A 23,541-nucleotide genomic window follows, 5' to 3' on the forward strand; every position below is an offset into this window, starting at 1 on the left:
AGAGAGAGAGAGAGAGGACAGAGACAGAGGTAGAGAGAGACAAAGAGTGATACAGAGACAGGAGACTTGTAAGTGAAGGGCTGTTCACACGAGTTTTGTATGCTGGAGGCCCAGTTATCAGTGGGACATCTTCCTTTTTCCCAAATGGCTAGATCACAGGAGTCATGGAGCTGTCTGTCTCTTGAAGAAGGCGAAATCCATGCATACTTTTTTCACAATATATACTTCTTCATGAATTTTTAGAAGATCCCTCATATGACCTAGCCATCCCTTCTGGGGACAGGCATGGTGATATAAAAGAATTAAAAAATGGAAAAACAGAAAAATGGGAGATATTAAGATCAAATCAGGGACTGGCAGATAGCACAATGGTTAAGGCACTGGACAACCACATGGCCAACCGTAGTTCAAGTCCTGGTCTGGGCAGCTTGAAAATTACACCAGGAACTTGTGCATACCTTACACAAAAACCCCAGAGGAGATTGGAAAAGGAGGGACTGCGGTGTGGCTATCTCCCTTGGTGGTGGTGGTGGTGGGGGGTGATTTCTCATTTTCTCTCTGTTTCTGGCAAGTGCATGTACCCTTATCAAAAGAAAAAAAATCTAATACTTGAAGTGAGTTGTGCTCACTGTGTAACTATGCTTCATCATTTATTATTTACATATTATAAGAGGAACCACTAACAGAATTAAAGTATGTTTTAAAGTATGTTTTAGTATTCTTCCAGTAAGACATAGGTATCTCTTTCTTAAATAACTTCATTACATAAAAAATGAAATAGCCCAAGCAGTATAAAGTTAGTTCTAGTGATGCCTTCCTAATTCATTTTTGATTGAAGTATTACTGTATGATTCTGATAACCTTGAAGTGAGACTGTGCATAGAAATGACAACATACAGAGTGCACCACCTCTCTCTCTCTCTCTCTCACACACACACACAAACACGACACAGAAAGCCCATCTTTCTATTGTTTTCTCTTGCCTTGTCCACAAGCGTTAGTAACTAGACAAAACAGGCACTGGATAATATAAAAATGATGTGATGTCCTACACTGTTTGCACAATAATAAACTACCCAAATATACATTTAAGAATAGCAATGACTTTTTATCTGTATCCCTTAGTATGTAACTGGCACTCATTAAATACTTGCTAAGTGACTGAATAGGCAAATTGATCAATAAATTATTGCATGGTTCCAGTGTAGTTTCTGACACTACAATTGACTTATCTACAAAAGATAATATTATAGTGCCCTCTGCTGGTTTTACTTATAGTGAAAGCAAAATACCTGCTACAAAAAAATTTGTCAAAATTTACATTACTCATCTTAAGAATAGCAGAAATCACACAGAAATAATTAACAGTAATATAATTAACATAACAGCAGCACCTTGTAAGGAAAACTAACACTCTTTACTTTCTGAATTAGACTTATATATATTTAAAGTTTGAAGAATTTCACAATGTTCAAAGCTTGATCATTTTCATCTAAATGGAAACTAGGAGATGATGAAGTAATTTTTCAAGTCATAAAGAATCTGTGTATAAATCTTAAATCTCCCTTACAGATGGTATAACTTTTCTTAAATATTGAAATAATTTAAGTGTATGTATCATGCCATTTTTCTTAAATAATATAAATCATGGCCCAGCTACAGTGGCATAGGTAGTTGGGGCACTGCTGCCAACACCGGATGCCATATAGGAAAGGCTCCAGGTTCATGTCTGTATCTGGGATCTACGTAGATATTCTGTGTGTGCCTGTAGGCAGGCTTGAAATCCTGGCTGGCTACAGGGCTGGGGCGAGGATTATGGTAGGAGGATCCTATCAAGGGTGCCTGTCTGCTTCCTTCTCCCTCTGCTCATCTCTCCCTCCCTCAGCTCTCTTAACAAATGAACTTTTAAAAATAGTACATCTCCAAATCAGAAACCACTAAAGTCCTTCACTTTAAAAGCTGTACAATCTCCAGTAAAGAGTTAGATAGCCCCAGCCTTTCACTTCTTGGCAGAGTACATTAAACATTCAGCCCTAATACATGTATACTTTTATTTATGCAAGGAGATTTAAAAAGTGTAAGAAAAGGGGCCAGCAGGTGGTGGCTTGAAAATCACACCAGGCATGGGTGCCTTTGTGCCCAGAATCCTGAGAGGAAAATGGAGAAGAAAGGATTGTGGTGTGGTCATCCCTCTGGGTGGGGGTGGAGGGGAGTTCTCACTTTCACCTTCTCTGTTTCTCTCTCTCTCTCTTCTCTGGTGAGTGCACGTACCCTATAGAAAAACTAAAAAAGAAAAAGTGTGAGAAAAGGTGGAAAAAATATGAATTTATTTGGTGTAAAATATTTTGAAATCCATGGAAAATTTCTTCATAATACACATTTCCATTAACTTTTTAAAAACTCATATATGCTTTAAATATATATATAACCTTAGTAAATATTTTCTATTCCAAATAAAAACTAAAGACTCTCATTTATAAAATCCAGTTCCTAATATAAAGCTTTCAGTTAATGTTGAAACTGATAATCTATGCATTAAAGATCAGCAGTGCCACTCATTTCACCTTAGTCAACATCTAAATATATGCAGTAAAGTGAAAATTCCATTGGAATTATTTTCCAAGGCCTGAAAAAGTTTGGGAATTTGCATTCTTTTTTTCTACTTTTAAAATTTCTCCTATCCTATCAGTAGAATAATAGCTGAGTGTACAATAAGATATTTAAAATATCATGAGCTGTTACAACTTAAAATGAAAAAGAATTTTAGCATTGTAATTCGATTCTCTTGTTTTAGAAAAAGTTATATACATTCTATAACCAGTATTAGGACAAATGCTAACTGAGCTAGACCAAAGAATTTCATTGCTAGAAGAGAGTTTTGCCATAATCTTGCTCAGTCCCTCCATGAAAAAAAAATCTCAGAGACATAAACTGACTTGTAACAGTCAGATAACTATTTAGGGATAACTACTAAAACACCCTAAGTCAATACAATTACCTACATTGCTCATCAATAAAGTTGAAATCTTTGGTTCATTTATGATGCAGCAAAATTTTAAATAGTTGGTTAGCCTTGAACTCAGCAAATGATAAATTTAATTTTTTTTTTTTGAGAGGTTTTTGCTATAGGGCATGTGCACTCGCTAGAAAGAGAGATAGAAAGCGGGAAATCACCCCCCGGGGGGGATGGCCATGCTGCAATCCCTTCTCCTCCATTCTCCTCTCGGGATCTTGGGTACGCACCCAGAGTGAGTTTAAGCCACCGGGTCCGGGGCTCAAACCGCGCTTGACTACATGGGAGTTCAGCGACATAGCCATTATGCTAACTGCTGGTCCCAAATTTTACTTTCATTTTTGAATAGCAGTGGAAGAAACTAATATTGGGCTAGTAAACAATTCTAACTTCTGGGACATTTAAGCTTTTAGATTCAGGCTTTTTATCTTTAATCCTTTATTGATCTCTGAAGCTCCTTTTGCCTTAGTAATTCTGTGATTTTTTAACACAAATGTTGCTGCTATTACTTGCCAGGTAGTGTTTTACTAACTGTATAATCCTAAGAGATAGCAGAGTGTTGGTCCCCTTGGGGGGAAAAAAAAAAAACTCTCAGTAACATCTGTGAGGCCAATTGGATAACACTTTAAAGGGTGTATAATCAAAATCCTTAAGGTGAAACATCTTATTTATGAAATCCTCAAAGTATAAAATACCAATTTATATCGAAATATTCTATTATGTAAAAATTCTGACAAAATAAAACAGTATTTCTCTCTTTCACAAAGCAGTGAATTCTTTGTACCATCTTTAACCTCGAAATAGTCTGATCTATTATTGACAATGCTTATATAAAGAAATATTATGGCTAAGACATCCTAAGTTATGAGTTAGACAATTAAGTAAATTACATATCTTTAGATCATTGAGATATAAATATAACAATACTATCAATCTCAGATGGACAATGAGAATGGATGGACACCAAGCACCTAATGAATATTTATATTTTCTACTTTGTATTGTATCTCAGTGACTGGAAAGAAAGTAGATGCCCTGAAACACTAAAATTGAAATATCATTTGTCCTTTATAGGTACTCTTCAAAATGTTATCATGTCCCCAAACATGCCATTCAAACTTCAGCTACTTACTTGACGGCCCAAGGACATCTTTGCTATCACCAAGAAGCTTTTAGTGCAGGGTAATTGAGCAGCAAACAAATACAGTCCAAACCAGGAAGAAGCAAAATGCATCAGGATGGAAGCAGCAGTGGAACAAAAGGACAAGGAAAATAGCATTAGTATATAAGTAGAAAGCACATGCACATTAATCTTCATTAATCGTAATGCACAAGGAATTCTCTTTTCCATACAAAGATCTTCACTTAGGCATTATCAAATGTTTGTTTTAATTTTGGAAAAGAAGGTGGGAAGAAAAAAATGAAATTGCCCAAGTGTATTGTTTTGAAAATTACTCATCAAAAATTACTTTCAATTGTAATTCAAGATGGGTTAGGAGCAGTGAAAGTGATTTAGAGATATAAGGGACAGTCACAAGTTATTCATTTCTTAAGCTTAAGATGGCTTAATAATATAGAACATCCATGCACTATTAAATATTAGTTTTGCATGCCACAAAAGCACTTAGCACTATGAAGAGATTTAGCCTGTTCCATAAAATATAAAGAAACATTTACTGAGTGCTTGTTATATGCCAAGCATTATGCAAAGAGCTTCTGCAATGACATTAACAAATTAAAACTATTTTCCCTCAGATGGCAAGAAAACAAAGAGTTTTAATTAAAAAGATAAATCTTAAGTCAGACAAAATTCTTTTAGAACCCACTAAATATGAAGCATATTATCTGGAGCTTCTGGTCTTTAGGAAGTCAGAAGACAATTCTTGAAGGAAGAATTTGCAATCGACTAAAAGAAACAGGAAAAAGACTGTTGACCTTTTGTCTGGTCACTATTTTACCACACAACATTACTCCAAATGTTGCCCATGGACAAGTATTTTGGTCTGCGTTGGTAGGACAGAGTTCCTCGTTCTGCATCATATCAAATAGTATAGTATAGTAACATAACAAATTAAAGTAGAGACAGAACAAAAAATTCCCACTAACTGCATTCTTTCTTGGTCTTAACAAGAGTGAGGGAATATTAATAGTCTGTAACAAAACAAGGTGGCGGTTGTTAGCTTTGGATTTGTCATCTCCTTGGAGAAAATCTTGGACTGTTTCTTCCCTGAAGTGACAGCTATTTCACAATGCTTGAAATTGTGTTCTAATGACTTAAAGGCATTTGATTTCTTCATTTTTCTGCAGTTGTTCATTTAAGTTCATTCTTCCATAAACTGATTTCAGTTTCACAGATAAACTAAAATACAACTTGGCTGACAATTCACTAATTGTTCTCAAGTCCTTAACTGCTGATGGCCATGTTATCACGATCAGCAATATTGTGGGATGAGATTGAAGTATCTATGACAGTCTCGAAAACTGTCCCCAGGGACTCTTATTTCCTGGTATATAATCCTCTCTCGGAGTGTGTGCTGGATCTACTGAATCACTTCTATAGAATCAAACATGGCAGAAGTAATGGAATGTCTCTTCTGGATTAGATGGTAAAAAGACTGGCAATTCTATTTTATTTGCAGCTTCTAGTTCTCTTGTAGCGAGATCACCTTGGGGAAAGCCAGCAGCTACTTCATGAGGCTCATGGAGTAGCTGAGTATCTCAGTACTGAGATCTTCCAGTGACTACTAAGTAAACCCAGAAGTGGGTCTCCCTACTCCACCCTCCATCCATCCCCTTAAAACTCTCATTTCAGACTGCAGTAATGACACTCCTTTTCATAACACCTTAACTGCAACTGCATGACAGCCTTTGAATCAGAGTCATCTTAGTTAAGCTGTTCTTGGACTCCTGATCCACAGAACTTTGATCTAATAAATACCTGTTGTTTTATGCCACTTTTATTTTGGAGTAATGTGTTATGCACCAATAAACAGCTAATGTAACACTGGAAAACAAAAATAAGTTAGGAAGTTGACAAATCATTGTGTCAAGCTTTAAAAGTTTCATAGACATCTTCTTAAAAAATCTTCCTGTATTGATAATAATTATTAGTTTCTCTAGATATACCAGTAATTTCCTAAAGGAAAGCAATTATTCTAATTATATGTATGCATATTTAGGAAAACTTAATTTCACAAGACCAGTCAGGTTTAAAGGTTTTAGAGTTTATCTTCTATTTAGAGTAAAAGATTATTAATAAGTTCACTTTTTTATATAGTTGTTATTCCCAAATTTTGTACATTAAAAGCACTATGTCAAATTTTACACAGCTGTATGCCTTGTCTGTTTACTCCCAGAAAATAATTCCTAGCACATACAGTAACTTCTGAATATTTTTTTCAAAAACCTCCAATTACACTTTCTCTCAACATTGTATACTCAAACATATTTATGGTCTGTGTTGTATAAATCTGATTTTATTGGGTTAATCCTAATTTTTTTTCAGATTAAGGCACTGAAGAGAATCAGAATGAAGACTGTCTAGTTCAACTATCAAACCATCCATCAGCAAATATTTACTGAGTGACTACTATGGACTCATATCATTTTAGGCAACAAAGAATGTAGCAGTAAACAAAAATCCTGCCTTTGTGATACTTATATTCTAGTGAAGAAATGGACAAAAAAATAATAAACAAGTAAAAATTATTAAATTATTAAAACTAAGGGCAAAATCAGCAAAGAATGGAAGAATATAATATGTTGGGGAAAGTAAGTTAAAATTTTAGACAAGGTGGCCTAAGAACACTTCACTACACAGTAACTGAATACGATAAAAGAATTTGCCAAAAGGAAATATGGGAAGTATTCCAGACAAAGAGAGAAGAAACTGTAAAGAACAGGGATGGGAATAAGTCTTGAATATGTGGGGTAGAATAAGAAAGCCAATGAGGCTGGAATATAATTAGTATATAGAAGAAAAGCAGGAGATGAAATCCATTTATTTTCAATGAGATGGAGAATTCTTTGATGGTTCTGAAAAAAGATTGACATAGTTTTAATTGTATTTCAATAGGATCATTCTGACTGTTATGTTGAGAACAGACTAAAGAGAAGTTAAGAAGTTACTGCAGTAATCTAAAGGAGTGAGGAAGGGGACTTGGACCAAGGTGATAACAGCAAGGGGATGAGAAGAAGTAGAGTTCTGAATGTACTTTGAAGATAGTGCCAACAGGATTTACAAATAGACCAAATGTGTCCTTTTGGCTGGAACAGGCATCTTCCAGTAATTAACCAAAATGACGAACACAAAGGGAAAGAAAGCCTCTGCCAGGGTACTCATGTTTTACACTTGTTTCCCTAAACTTGTAATATCTTGTCCTAAATTGAAAGTGGGCAGAGGGAGGTCAGGGTGGTCTTTTGCTACAAGAAGTGCAGGTTAGGAACCGCCATCTTCCAGTAATTAACCGAAATGACAAACGCAACGGGAAAGAGGAGAGGAACCCGATCTATGATCTCTAGGCCTTTTAGAAAACATCGAGTTGTTCCTTTGGCGATATACATGCGAATCTACAAGAAAGGTGATATTGTAGACATTAAGGGAATGGGTACTGTTCAAAAAGGAATGCCCCACAAATGTTACCATGGCAAAACTGGAAGAGTCTACAATGTTACCCAGCATGCTGTTGGCATTGTTGTGAACAAACAAGGGCAAGATTCTTGCCAAGAAAATCAATGTGCATATTGAGCATATTAAACATTCTAAGAGCAGAGATAGCTTCCTAAAACGGGTGAAGGAAAATGACCAGAAAAAGAAGAAGCCAAAGAGAAGGTACCTGAGTTCAACTAAAGCACCAGCCTGCTCCACCCAGAGAAACACACTTTGTGAAAACCGATGGAAAGGAGCCTGAGCTACTGGAACCTATTCCCTATGAAATTCATGGCATGATGGGTGTTAAAAATAAACTAATCTGTGGTCTATAAAAAAAAACAAAAAACAAAACAAAAAAATAGACCAAATATCAGGTAAAAGAGAAAAAGAAGAGTAAAGATGATGTCATGTTTGGAGATCTGAATACCTAGAAGGACAGAAGTGCCAATATCTGAGAAATAAACAAACAAACAAACAAACAGTGAGAAAAGCTAGTTTACAGGGAGAAATATAACAGACTCAGTCTGGGACAGGTTAAGTTTGAATGACCATTAGACATCCAAGTGGAAATGTCAAGTAGGCAGTTGGATACATAGACTTGTACAGGAAAAGGTTCAGACTGGTAAGAAAATAGTTTAAATTATGATATGTGTGAGAATTAGATAACATGTCCTGAATGGCTTAATCACAGAACACTGAAAATGCCACAAGATAAAAGAATAGGCACCAGAAAAATATATAATGAATAATTGACCTAAGAATCATGCTGAAACAATAGAAAATGAGCATGGCTTTAGAAATCTCTCCCAGAATAGAGAGACAATGACCCTAACTTGGAAACAACTCCCAGAGTTGGTTGTAAATGTTTCTAATAGGAAATGAGATATGAGTATCAATTACTTAAAATTACCAATTACTAAAAGCTATACTTCAATTTTACCAAGAACCTTCTATCACGGAAGTCTGTTGCACATGGTTAAACTGCACACTACTAACATTATTCTTAAGATCTGGGCCCAATTTTCACACAGTAGTGCTGTATAACACATGAATAAAGATGATGTGAATTATTTACATGGAAACATTCTACATAAGTATCTTGTAGGATATTTTTCAAAAATAAAAAGCTGGGCATGCTTCTTGGCTTTTGCTGAAGAATCAAAATACCACTAGACTCTCAAAGAATCCAGAAACTTCTCAGTTTGTTCAGAAAAAGATCACTAAGATAAGACAGAACATTTTCTCTGAGTATCTTAATAAGTTTACCACTATCCTACAGATAGTGTATAGGACAGAACATTTTCTCTATCTTACAATGTTTACCATTATCCTATAGACAGTGTCCATATAGTTACCTCAATAATTCCTTAAATATATAAGTAAGTTCTATTTTGGCAGATGTTATGGGGAAAAAATAAACTAATAAAATAATAGTAGCACGCATGGAAGTTTCCTTTTATTTACATTAAAATATATTACCAAAGTACTTTAAAATACTTGTAGCCATTATTTAAATCTTTGCTGAGTTTAGTCTATAAGTCTCAGAAAAAGAGCACTATGTTAAACATGTGATTTATTTGGTTATATATCTAAATATTTGCCATCTAAACTATAATTAGCATAAAACATGTAATCTTTAAGAAATATAAAAGAATAGGCAGAAGGTCATCATCATGAGAACACCCAGTGGTGCAGTGGTTAAGGTCTGTGCATTGGGAACCAGACTCCACATGGCTCACTGCAGTTCGAGTCTTGGCCACCTGTAGTTGGAAAACACAACAGACATCTGCCCAAAATCCTGAAGGTAAGGAGAAATGGAGGAAAGAAGACTGTAGTGTGACCATGCCCCCTGGGGAGGTGTTTTCTCTCCCTAGTGAGCACCCATGCCCTTTGGCAATTAAAAAAAAAAAAAAAACAAACAAACCTCATCTCAAGCACACCAGACAAATGGCTACCCTATAACACAGAAATAATCCTATGCAATCTATAGCTTTGATTCATTGCTTTTGGCACAGCCTTTTTCTCTTAACATATATATTGGCTTGACTTAAGTTATCTGATAGTCTTAATGGAAAGTGCAACACAATTATCAAGCATTGGGGTAACTGCTGGTGGCACCTCTTCCCCCATAAAGTTCATCAAGTTGTTCTCATTGAAGCAATCCTTCTGAAGCTGGTTCCCAGAAACCACAGTTCTGGAGGATTATATACAACCTATCAAGACAGCTCTAGTTGTTATCATTGGCCCTTAACATACGAAATTTCAGCAAAGTATATATAATGTAGCTGAGATCTGCCTGTTCTTTAAACAGGAGTCAACAAGTCGATCTTGGCTGAATTTTTCTTATTCCTACAATTAACTGCAAAACACACATGTGTGCATTTTATCCCCAAGTTTTACAGAAGAGATATTAAAGGAATATTTTTTCTGGGAACTAGGACTTATCACTGTTGGACAGAGAATATGATCTGGCTTGCCAGGCTATTATTTAAAAGTAACCAAGTCACACTTCTGATTTAGCAATTCTAGTTCTAGGAATGTATTCTTTTTTTTTTTCTTTTATTTATTTTTTATTTGCATTTTTTAAATACATTCAATCACATTATTTAGCTTACAAGGTGATCATTTCAATATGTGAACATTTCTCCCCAGTCCAGTTGATCAAAATATAAACAGCACTACTTCCCTGTCTCAACAATGCTGTCTCCATATCCCTTTCTATGGTGATCATCCAAAATGTTCAAAAAGATGTGTTCATAGACATGTATCACATCATTTACAATAATCTAAAACAGTACTTTGTTTTAAATAGGGTATTAAGTAAGTACCCTATACCTTGCTAATAGAGTCACACAATTAAATACCATTTAATCGTTATAATTTTTTTCATTGAGTAAACCACATCTATCACACTGGCTTTGAAACTAGGTTATAAAGAAGCTTGTATGATATGACCCTATTTTTAAGTAATTTCTAATACATATCATATATATTAAAAGAAAAAAAAAAAAACCTTAGGGAAGATGCTGCCAAAACATTAACAGTGGTTCCATTTAAGTAGTAGACTTTTACTTACTACATTTTTCTGTATTGTTTAAATATGATAAAGTAGTATGCATTATTTTTATAGTCAAAAAAGATCAGATCTATCTGAATTATGGAAGAAATGTAGGCATACTTTTTAAACAGATTTTTTCAATATACCTTAGTTATTTCTTATAATGACATAATCATCTGTGATCAAAGTGGAATATATATTTTAAGAAACTAACTTGAAATCTTGAGAAAATACAAAAATGTCAACATTTCAAACATAGCATCATATATTACTCACTGTCTCTTGACCTTCAGCAACTTCTGAATATGGCAAGATCTAAAAAAAAAACAAATGTTCTCAGGAGTGATTTACTTTTTTAATATACCTGAATCTGAATCTAGAGAACACCCACAGCTTATCAAAGTAAGTGATGTAATAATCTTTTAAGAAGTGGTAGAGGAAAAAAAGAAGTGTAATAGTACTTTTACAGTGAAAACTGAACCCTGAAAGAGTTTTTTTTTTTTCTTTTTTCCATTCTGAGGGATTAAGAACATTATAGCCAATCAATCTACCTGTGAAGTCATCTCTGACATGTTCTGGGTTTTTCTGCAGTTTTCATTTTCCCGTAAATATTTAATTATACGTGCATTTCACCATGTAATAATCCCTTCTCCTTTGGTTTCTAAGATACTTCACTGCTCTGGCTTTCCATCTGTCTTGTTTTCCTGCCTCCACTCTGGCCTCCCATTCAATAAGCAGTTGTTTGTAACCAGTGCTCAGTCTCAACTATTTACTTTTAATCCTCTACCTGCTCCTTTCCTGCACATTCCATTCATTCATTTTTTGAATACTTTTACTCAGATAAACCAGATTTCTTCTTCAGACATAGCATATCTCCAACACCTCTCCAAACATTTCTACCAGTATATTCAGACATTATTCCAAAATAACTTTTAGTACTAAAGTTCTCTGAACAAGAAAAGGCATTAAGCTTGTTTTAGAAAATCATTTTTTACATAAAAAATAGCACCCATTAACTTTTTCTTAGAAACCAGCTTTCACACCAATCTATCCATCTTTCTTTCAATCACTCAGACCTAAGTCCTTGAGTTTTGTGTGACTCTTTTAGACCATATCTGATCAAGTCATTAAGTTCTGAATTTTTTTTTTTGGGGGGGGAGAGATTTTCACTATAGGGTGTGTGCGCTCACCAGACAGACAGAGAGAGACATAGAGACAGAAAGCGAGAAATCACCCCCCAGAGGGGATGCTCATGCCGCAATCCCTTCTCCTCCATTCTCCTCTCGGGATCTTGGGCACGCACGCACACGCGCCCGACGTGAGTTTTAAGCCACCGGGTCCGGGACGCGAACCGCGGTCGACCACATGGGAGTCCAGCAACATAGCCATTACGCTAACTGCTGGCTCCCAAGTTCTGAATATTTTGACCTCTGCAAAGTCAACCCTATGTCCAGCCCTTTCTTTCACTTCTCTTTGAAACCATTAGGTCAGACCTATATCACCTCACTTTTCACATCTTCAATAGGTATCCTTGCATTCAGTCTCACCCAACTCATTTATTTACTATGCTAGGTAGTGGAATTCAAAAAACGATGGAGTTATGGTCCCTACCTCCAAGAAGATCATCATATACTGAAGACAGTATGCCTTTTAATTTATTTGATTGAGACAAATTATCTTCAGTCTACTCAATATACCTCATTCTTTAAGCTAGCCCATCATTAGCAAGTCACTCATGTGAGGTTCATTGTTCTCCATTGTGAGTACATTAATTAGTAAACCTTACAACTTTCTGGAATTGTTCTAAAGCTTAATAAAAGTTCTACAAGAGTAAACTTTTCCATTTTAAAAAAGCCATATATAGATATAAAGCAAAATTACTCAGTAATACAAGTGACAAAAAGACTAAGAAAAGGCCCAACAGGAGTGATTAATTTACCAATGGAAGCTAATTTCCTAAACAATCACTTTAACTATGCCAAAACATTTGATAGCACTGTATTTTTTTTTTAATAAGCCCCAAACCCAGATTCTTAAAATCGACAATTTGGCCCAATTATTTATTCCATAGAAATATTTAGATGTCCTTTAAGATAACCTCAAACTCCACTTAAATAAAGCCCCACTTAACTAAATTATCTGTCTAGTAAAACTAATTACTGAGAGTGATATGTAATTTCCTCCCTCCTTTTTTGGTTTCCTTGTTCAATAGTATTAAAGTTTCCTGACCTTGAAGGCTCAACTAAAATTGCTGATTTTGCTACCAAAGAACAAACTGAAATTATTTTTCTCCAACTCTAATTTCCTAATGTGAGTTCTTTGACACTGCATAATTATTAATAGCTATCTCATAGAATTTTTTTTAATAAGATACTTTGCCATAGGGTACATGTGCTCACAGAAGAGAGAGAGACCGAGACAAAGAGAGGAAAAGTGGGAACCCACCCCTCCTGGGGGGATGATCACATCACAATCCCTTCTCCTCTATTCCCCTCTCCATATTTTGGGCAGGCACACACATATGCCTGGAGTGATTTTTTTAGCTGCTAGGTCCGGGACTTGAACTGAGGTCAGCCGTGTGAGAATCCAGCACCTTAACTGCTATGCCACCTGCTAGACCCCACTGATTTGATTTTTAAAAGTGCTCAATTCATGCTAACTCCCAAAATTAGTTTTCATCTTTCCCTCTCTTGAGTTATACTCATTCTCATTAGAATGGTTCTCTTGTAGGACCAGCAGATGGCATAATGGTTACAGCACTGGACTCCCATGTAGTCAACCACAGTTCAAATCCCAGACCTCGTGGCTTAAACTCACTCCAGGTACGTGTGTGTGCATGCTCAAAATCCCAAGAGGAGAATGGAAGAGAAGGGATGGCCATCCCCTCTGAGGAGGAGGGGTGATTTCTCTTTTTCTTTCTCTCTATCTCTCTGTCTCTCTGGTGAGCACATATGACCTATGGCAAAAATCTCTCTAAAAAAAAAAAAAAAAAGAGAAAGTTCTCTTGTGAACTCATTCTTCTTATCGCAAATAAAGTAATACATTATTGGTAAGGAATTTCTTGATACTTACTCCAGGCATAACAAACAAATATTCTATCTGCATTGTCACTGTGTCCTTCTATAATAAGGCAGATCTGCAGGGGAAAGCCCACAGAGTTCCATGTGTTTCTAACAACAAAGACCCTTTGTAAGTCCATCTTCCTGACTGAGGAGATGGAAAGACCCTTCACTCACCTTTTCACTCAACCCCTACCACCACCTCACCAGCACAGTCTACCCAATGATATGTGAGCTCTATACCTGGCTCTGATCTCTACCTGGAAAGCTTCCTTTACAACTCTGCTGAAAACTACTTCATCAGCAACACCCATAATATTCTCAGAAAATAGTTCTCAGCCCCTATTCTACTCTCTATTCTTACTCCGCCTTATTTTTTTTTCACAACAGTAATCATAATAGAGTATATAGTTATGTATTTTGTGTGTGTCTTTCTCTACTCAAATGTTAGCTCCACTGAAGTGAACATTTTCTCTGTATTTTGTTCACTGCTGTATTTGAAACTAGCACAGAACCTGGCACATTGTAGGCACTCAACAAATCCTGAATAAATACATGCCTGAATGAAAAATGGCTTAGCCATTATTAAAGCCTTAATAGCTAGCAAAGAATTTTTTTAGCTTACTGAGTTCTTCTGCTTATTAAATGAACTAAAGTTCTCCTGTGGCAAAAAACAAGTCTTTCTCATTTTTGTATTTTCAAAATTTAACATATTGCATGTCTAATAGTAATATACAAAGAACTAGTATAAATCAGAACGATAAAAATAATATGAATTCTAAGCCTATCTCATCACTGTTTGCTGAGTGTGACACTGAGTAAATATCTTGAATTTAGTTTTTTTATAAAAAAAAAAAAAAAAGAGAAAGTTCTCTTGTGAACTCATTCTTCTTATCGCAAATAAAGTAATACATTATTGGTAAGGAATTTCTTGATACTTACTCCAGGCATAACAAACAAATATTCTATCTGCATTGTCACTGTGTCCTTCTATAATAAGGCAGATCTGCAGGGGAAAGCCCACAGAGTTCCATGTGTTTCTAACAACAAAGACCCTTTGTAAGTCCATCTTCCTGACTGAGGAGATGGAAAGACCCTTCACTCACCTTTTCACTCAACCCCTACCACCACCTCACCAGCACAGTCTACCCAATGATATGTGAGCTCTATACCTGGCTCTGATCTCTACCTGGAAAGCTTCCTTTACAACTCTGCTGAAAACTACTTCATCAGCAACACCCATAATATTCTCAGAAAATAGTTCTCAGCCCCTATTCTACTCTCTATTCTTACTCCGCCTTATTTTTTTTTCACAACAGTAATCATAATAGAGTATATAGTTATGTATTTTGTGTGTGTCTTTCTCTACTCAAATGTTAGCTCCACTGAAGTGAACATTTTCTCTGTATTTTGTTCACTGCTGTATTTGAAACTAGCACAGAACCTGGCACATTGTAGGCACTCAACAAATCCTGAATAAATACATGCCTGAATGAAAAATGGCTTAGCCATTATTAAAGCCTTAATAGCTAGCAAAGAATTTTTTTAGCTTACTGAGTTCTTCTGCTTATTAAATGAACTAAAGTTCTCCTGTGGCAAAAAACAAGTCTTTCTCATTTTTGTATTTTCAAAATTTAACATATTGCATGTCTAATAGTAATATACAAAGAACTAGTATAAATCAGAACGATAAAAATAATATGAATTCTAAGCCTATCTCATCACTGTTTGCTGAGTGTGACACTGAGTAAATATCTTGAATTTAGTTTTTTTATTTGTTCATGAGATCAGCTATAGTACTAAAATTCTATTACCACTAAGAATTCTACATAGAAAATTACCTCAATCCCAGAACATCATTAGTTGTAATTGTAGTTTATTAATATTTTCTTCCACTGTTGGTCTCTGGCCATCATATGACCAAATTCCATTGCTAAAAATTCCCTCATCCTTTTCCTTAAATATTGGGTTCTCAGAAAAGCCATGATACACTTTTACAGAGGGAGACAGAAAAATGCGCCATAACTTTTCCAATGATCAAATAATTCTGTCCTTCATAAAACGACATTGTTACAGATTTACCACCAATTTTGGTAACAGAGCATGAGAGTTATATTTCTTCTGGTACTAGTGGTCTCTTGCCAAGATTAAAACAACTCCTTCATCAAAGTCTTTGCACATAAGAGAAGCTCAAAATTAATCACTATGATTTTCACTTGTAACTAATGGCATGCATCTGGGACACTACTGACAAAGTCTGTGGTTATAAACAAGAAAAAAGGTCACTGTCCACTAAAAATATTAAACCCATGACTTGGCCTTTGACCTCTTTAAAAAAAATTTATTTTTCTGTTATGGGGTGTGTGTGCTCGCCAGAGAGGCAGAGAGACAGAAAACAAGAAATCACCCCTGATGGGGATGACCATGCTGCAATCCTTCTCCTTTATTCTCCACTTGGGATCTTGGATATGCATGCACATGCACCCAGTCTGAGTTTAAATTCACCAAGGTCTTTGTTGCTAGAAACACATGGAACTCTGGGACTCAAACTGCAGTTGACTATGTGGGAGTCCAACAAGGTAACCATTATGCAATCTGCTGGTCCCTCGTTAGTAACTTAACATTTTTTTCTACATCTGACCTAACCAGTCACAGTTGCCTGAAAAGGTTACGAAATAATGCAGTTGAAACTATATTACAACATCACACTCATGCCAGGTGAGATATGAGAACTGGTTATATGAGATACCTCATGTCAATAAATATTTCAATGTATAATGCTTAATATTAAGATCTGTTTAAATTTGTTTTTCAGTTGTAAGAGCTTATTTTATTTGGAATTTCATTTTTGCCAATTCTTTGCATTTGTTACACAGATACGTAAGCCCACATTCTTGACTGAATCATGACTGGGATCTGAATTAAAATGTGAGAACTGCACAACAAATAATTTATTTCTTTCTAAAGTTCTATTCCTACAAAATCACTGATTAGTATATCATGCTGTACAGTATCAAGCCACATATCTTCCATAATATTATGGAAATGTCAACCTCTATGACTCATAAATCTACCACATAGAAGAATGTAGTAGCAACTGCTCTTCATGTCTCAGCAACAATATGGTGCCTAAATGTCAAAATCCTCATCTCAGACAGGAAAGTCTAAACTAGATACAGGAGAGCAGATCTTTGTATTAAATAAAACAGATCATATAGCACATATTTTTCAAAGTATACATTATATGAGGCGATGAATATTAAAACTTTAAAAGGATGCTTAAAATGCTCGTATAATATAGATTGGCCCATAACATTAAAAACATTAATTTCTACATTCAATAATGTGAATAACAGAATTAGACTAACTGCATTTAACTCCTAACTCTGCCCAGTGACTTGTTAGCAGACTTTATGCAAATTACTTACTCTTCTGGAGCTTCAACTTCTTCCCCTCTAAAAACAAACTATTCATAGTATTAGAGAGAGGACTAAATAAGAAAGTGTGTGAGACAACAAACCCTGGGAAGAGCACATAAGTGTGCAAAAATAATTTCCTCTCTACACAAATACAGTAGCCCAAATATATCAAGCATAGATCCTAGAAATCTAGGGGTTTACTCCAGAAGTAAAATGGCACATTAACTTATACTACCTATAAGAAAGTATGATGAAATTCCATACTTATTTTTCTATTCTCTTTCTTTTTGAGGTGAAGATAGTTTTGACTACAAAGACCGGTGAACAAAACCCAAGAGAAACTTTGCAGTGAAATGGAAAAAGTGTTAAATTGAAGAACTAACAGTGAGATGTTGGGCAAATTACTGAACTATTACAGAACTAAGGTTCCTGATTACAAAACTACTGGATTGAACCATTCTTATATAATTTTTTTAAAGAGAGACTTTTGCTATAGGGCACATATACTTGCTGGAGAGACAGAGAGAGAGAGACAGAAAGAAAGTGATACATCACCTCCTGGGGAGATGGCCATGACACAATTCCTTTTCCACCCTACTCTTGGGACCGTGGGTACACTTGCACAAGTGCCCTGTGTGAGTTTCAAGTCACTGGGTCCAGGACTTGAACTGCAGTCAGCCATGTGGAAGTTCAATGACATAACCATTATTCCATCTGCTGGTCCCCATTCTCATACAATCTTTAAGACCCCCCTTCTAGTAACAGTGATGAACAGCGACTATATATCAGATACAAATGTCAATCTTTTAATATGAAGGTTCTTCAAAAAGTTCAGGGAAAATGTCTATTATGAGAAAAACTATGCATGGATTTTAAAATTTTTGCCCCCAAACAACTCATACTAACTTATTATATCATGTCTCAAAGGGTCTATCAATAACTTGAGGCACTAAAAAAGATAAGACATCCATTTGAAAAGTACTTATATTAGAGCAATGTGAAATTGGCTAAACTTTAAGCAAGAAAAAGCTTCAAATTTTTGGTGAGGGTTGGGTGGCAAAATGATAAAACTGATGTATTACGAAAAGTTTATGGGGACAATGTCCCAAAGAAATCAGTAGTTTAGAAATATATAACTTGTTTTAAGAAGGGATGAGATGATGTTGAAAGTCACTGTGGCAAACCACCCACAACAACTTCCAGGAAAAAAAAAGTAATTTTGTCTATGCCCTAATTGAAGAGGACCAATGATTAACACCAGAAGTAATAACCAACAACCTAGACGACTTGACTGGTTCAGCTTACACAATTCTGACTGAAAACTTAAAGTTCAGCAAGCTTTTTGCTCAATAGGTGCCCAAACTGTTGTGCCCAGATCAACTACAAATAACAGTAGGGTTTTCAATGGGAATTTTAAGCTACTGGAATCAAGATCCTGAAGCATTTCTTCAAAGAACTGTAATGGGGGATGACAGGTGGCTTTACCAGTACAACTCTTTAGACAAAGCACAATCAGAGCAATAGCTATCAATAGGTAAAAGTGATCTTGTCATGCAAAGTGGAGCAAAGGTCATGACAACAATGTTTTGGAATGTTCAAGGCATTTTGCTTGTTGACTTTCTGAAGTGCCAAAGAATAACATCTACATATTAAGATTAGCCAAAACTTTAACAGAAAATGCCTGTGAAGGCTTCAGGGTCCTTTTTCACCACAAAAATGTTCCTATTCATTCCTCTTATCAAAAAGGGGTTAGTTTGTAAGTCTCAGTGAGAGATCATTAGGCATCCACCTTACAGTCCTGATGTGGCTCCTCCTGATTTTGTCTTGTTTTGTTTCCTAATCTTCAAAATTCTTTAAAAGACAGTCATTTTTCTTTAGTAAATCTTATGAACAATCTTTGATCTATTAATGTATGTTTGAAAACTGAGTAGTTAACATTATTTATGGATGCTTAAAGAAACAAGTCTTTAAAGCTAGTTCTCTTCCCCAAGTCTTATTTAGCAAAACAAATAGTATTAACTATGTTCATGCACTGTCTATACTTAGTAAATGTCACAGTCTAGTGGTCCCATAACAGTTCTACTCTTGGGGATGTGCCACATGTGGCAAAGACCTTAATTATGAGTGAATTTTTTTTTTTGAGAGGTTTTTGCTATAGGGCACAGGCGCTCGCCAGAAAAAGAGAGAAACACAGAGAGACAGAAAGCGAGAAATTGCCCCCCTATTCTCTATTCTCCTCTTGGGATCTTGGGCACACGTGCACATGTGCCCAGCTTGAGTTTAAGCCACTGGGTCCGAGACTCAAACTGCGGTCGACTACATGGGGGTCCAGTGACATAGCCATTACACTAACTGCTGGTTCCAATATGAATGAATTTTTCAACAGTACCTTTGTTCTTTTGAATATTCAGTCCACTTTGAGCCACAAATCTCTTAAAACCCAATTATCGAGAAACTACAAAATACAGTTGTTCCCAAGATGCTGTAACTAACATACAATATGTTAAACTAAAAAAAAAAAGACAAAGCTTAACTAACAATTATTTATAATGAAAGAATAAACATAGTGACAGTTAAAAACTGTGATCCACTCAAAATAACATGTGATGTACCAAAACGTGGGTAATTTATGACTCTGCATACATATATTCACAGTTCTATAATCTTGCCAAACTTTACAATAGCAAAACTTCTTAAAATATAATTTAAGGCTTTCAATAACCTCAAATAACATATTGATCAGATTGCCAAATCTGATAAAGCCTGAATAACTCACCTTGCAAGAATATACTGGGTTACAGGAAAAGTCATGAAGTATATTTGCATAGGAAAACATAGAAAAAAAATGTCATTACTCTTCCAACCCAATAAAAGTCAGTTTTAGAAACTGAATTGTCTCCAGACTCTTCAGAAAGACACTCACTGCAGTTCTACTTCAGAAAGTCTTTGATTCAAAATACACAACTTGAGTTAGACTCTTAAAAGATTTCCTCAAGGAGAGGGAAGGGAGCAGGCCTCGGAAGACAACTTCATGGCTCCCGAGAACCAGTGATTTCAGGGGAATAAACGAAATGAAATTTTTCCTGATAATTCAGCCTCCAGCCCACAAACTGGAGTGGAGAGGCAAGGGAGCAGGCCTCAGAAGACACCTTCATGGCTCCTAAGAACAAGTGATTTCAGGGGAAAAAAAGATGAAGATTTTCTACTGATAATTCAGCCTCTAGCCCACAAACTCCAGTATTAGGAGCTCCCTCAAGCCTTCTCTTGGCCTCTGCCTCTGTCTCTGTCTTCTCTTTTTTTTTTTTTTTTGGTAATTTTTCCTTTTTAAAATTTTTTAAGATAAAGCATTTTCTCGGCTTTCAGCCCCTCCTCTCCCTTTATCTTGTTAATAATCCCTTCTCCTCCTCCTCCCAACTCAGGAGAGGCAAGGGATCAGGCCCCAGAAGACATCTTCATGGTTTCTGAGAACTAGCGATTTTGTGAGGCGCACAAGCACACTGCATGCTTTTCTAATTTTTGCTTTTTTTTAAAACAAATAATTTTTTTTTAGTTTTTTTCCTTCTCTTTTTCTCTGTTTTTTGGATGTTTTTGTTGTTCTTGTTTCTCCCTCTCTCTGTTTCCTTTTCTACATGCTCCTGGATTCTCAGATTAAACTTCAAGTTTGGGAAGAAACACACTTTCCATCAGATTACTAGAAATCACCGCAGGACCACAAGAAATATGGGAAAGCAAGAAAAAACTCTCCTCCAAGGGAAAAGAATAACTCCTCTTCATCTACACACAGTTCAATGGAAATCATGGAAATGTCATATAAAGAATTTAGAACATTCATAATGGTGAAGCTAACAGAGATAGAAGAGAAGAGAGACAATGAACTGCAGAACAGAAAGGAGAAAGGAGCTGACGAGTTCCAGGAGGTGAGGAAATTCTTGCAAGATCTAAAAGAGGAATTTCACACTTTACAAAAGAATCAAATGGAATTGTTAGAGATGAAGACTATAATATAGGAAGTAAAAAATCTCTCTTGAAAGTATTAAAAGCAGACTAGATCATACAGAAAATAGAATACAGATGTAGAAGAGAAAATTGCTGGCCTAGAAAAATCTACCACAAAGCCCAAGAAAATTACCCAAAGATTTGAGAATAATATACGAGAAAGACTAGATACCATCAAATGTCCAAACATCCAGATTACTGGCAATCCAGAAGGCAAAGAGACTCGTAAGAGCATTGGTAATCTATTCCATGAAATCTTGCAAGAAATCTTTCCAAGCCTAGAGAGGCACTCAAAGATCCAGTCCTAAGAAATACAAAGGACCCCAAATAGAATCAAACCAAGAAGATTTTCTTCAAGACACATTATAGCCAGACTGACCAAAACCACAGACGAAGACAAGATACTAAGATTGGCAAGAGAGAAATGGCAAGTTACCTGCAAAGGATATCCTCTCAGACTAACAGCAGACCTCTCATCAAAAACAACACAAGAAAGGAAAGAAAGGGAAAACATACTCAGTGCTAAGGGAAAAGCAATTGCAATCGAGAATACTGTACCTGGCAAGATTATTCTTCATGTGGGAAGAAAAGACAAGAATATTTTCAGATAAACAAAACCTGAAAGAATTTACCAGCACCAGACCAGATCTCCAAGAAGTTCTCAAGGGAGTGCTCTGTCAGGAAAATTAAATGTACTCACACAAAAATAAGAGTACAAAAACTAAGAAAATGGCCAATTTAATCGTAGGGACAAGTCTGGAGTTGAATATTATATCCCAGAATTCAATTGGGAAGATCGAACCACAACAGAAGATAGATTAAGTACATGAGACTGAACTGGTGAAATAGCATTCTGACTTTTGACTAAAATATTGCTGCTTTTCTTCTAGGCTTTGTTGTCCGGTTTTAAGAATTTTGTCCTTTCTTGAACTGTCAAAAGGTTCATGTACCTACCATTTGAACAGAATACTAACCTCTTTCCAGGCTTTGAGTTTTAAGCAAATTTCCTTACCAATTCAAAACTACTTTTCTTGAAATTACCAGCTGAACTTCGTATTGAAAGTAGCTAAATTATTTAAGAAATTGTGTGATTAATAAAATGGGGGGGAAGGAATGAAAGACAACTATACACACCAGAGATATTGTGAGAAGAGGGTGGGAAAGGGCAGAGGGTCAGACACAGGGGTAAATATATATATATATAATTATTTAATAGATAAGGAAACTAGAAACCTGAAAGAATTTAATTATTACTCAGGTCATACAACTAAGTGACAGAGCTCAGATTTTAACAAGTAGTTAAATGCCTTGCTGAACCCATGTTTTCTTCTACGTTTTCTAGATTTAAATAGTAACCAGCTTAGGCCATGCAGTTCAAAGGTGATCTTTCATAAACAGTTAACTCAAGAGAAGATCTCAACATTAGTTTCAAATGCAGAATATTTCAGTAGTTCATACTGAAATTATTGTATTCTCTCTAAAATGAGCTATAACGTTTCATAGAAGAAATTTAATGAGGACCATTGTTCTCACTATTCTTTAAACAACTGCTCTAACTTCTCAATTATCAACAGAATTTAGAATAATAAAATGATTAAAGCTTTTAAAATATGGCCCAGATTCTGGGGTATAGATCTTAATTATATATTTACATATCTACTTTAAAAGATAATAATAACTTTTAAGAAATTCTGTTCAGAAAAAGAAAATAATCAACATTTCAATGGTAAAGAATTTAGAAACAGACCTCAGTTCTACCACTTAAACTATAGAATAGAGAAGGTAATTAACTTCCCTGAACCTATTTTCTTATCCATAAAAGTAAGGATAAGTGTCTACTTTAATGGTTATTAAGGAGATAGTCTAACAAAGCATATATATTTAGAAAGCAACAACTGCTATTATTATTACTGACATTTTTATTATCACTAGGTGATCAAATATATTTCAGCTAAAGTTACCTAAGAAAGTCCATTAAATTTTAAAAAGATGATAGTTATTGTATAAACGTCATATTCTTTTTTTTTTTCTTTTTTTGGAGAGGTTTTTGTTATAGGGCACCTGTGCTCACCAGAAAGACAGAGAGAGACAGAGAAAGAAAAAGCGAGAAATCACACCTCCCCCTCCCCCTCCCTCCGGGGGATGGCCATGCCACAATCCCTTTTCCTCCAATCTCCTCTTGGGATCTTGGGCACACACACACACACATGCACCCGGTGTGGGTTTAAGCCACTGGGTCCGGGACTCGAACCGCAGTCAACTACATGGGAATCCAGCGACACAGCCATTACGCTAACTGCTGTCCTGTAAACATCATATTCTAACGACAAGGCTTAATCCTAACT

The 23,541-nt window shown here is 35.7% G+C and overlaps 1 protein-coding gene across 1 annotated transcript in view; it reads right to left on the reverse strand.

The window, feature by feature from the left end:
* Nucleotides 1-23,541, reverse strand: part of OSBPL8 (oxysterol binding protein like 8) — a 180,724-nt gene that overhangs the window by 94,835 nt on the left and 62,348 nt on the right. Inside the window, exons 3-4 of the mRNA XM_006142849.3 lie at nucleotides 10,999-11,037; nucleotides 4,146-4,182 (exon numbers count right to left, since the gene is read on the reverse strand). Of these exons, the coding sequence (XP_006142911.1) occupies nucleotides 4,146-4,182; nucleotides 10,999-11,037 (76 nt within the window). The remainder of the gene's footprint in view (nucleotides 1-4,145; nucleotides 4,183-10,998; nucleotides 11,038-23,541) is intronic.

Source organism: Tupaia chinensis, unplaced genomic scaffold, assembly GCF_000334495.1.
Source record: "Tupaia chinensis unplaced genomic scaffold, TupChi_1.0 Scaffold000085_1, whole genome shotgun sequence".
NCBI lineage: Eukaryota > Metazoa > Chordata > Mammalia > Scandentia > Tupaiidae > Tupaia > Tupaia belangeri.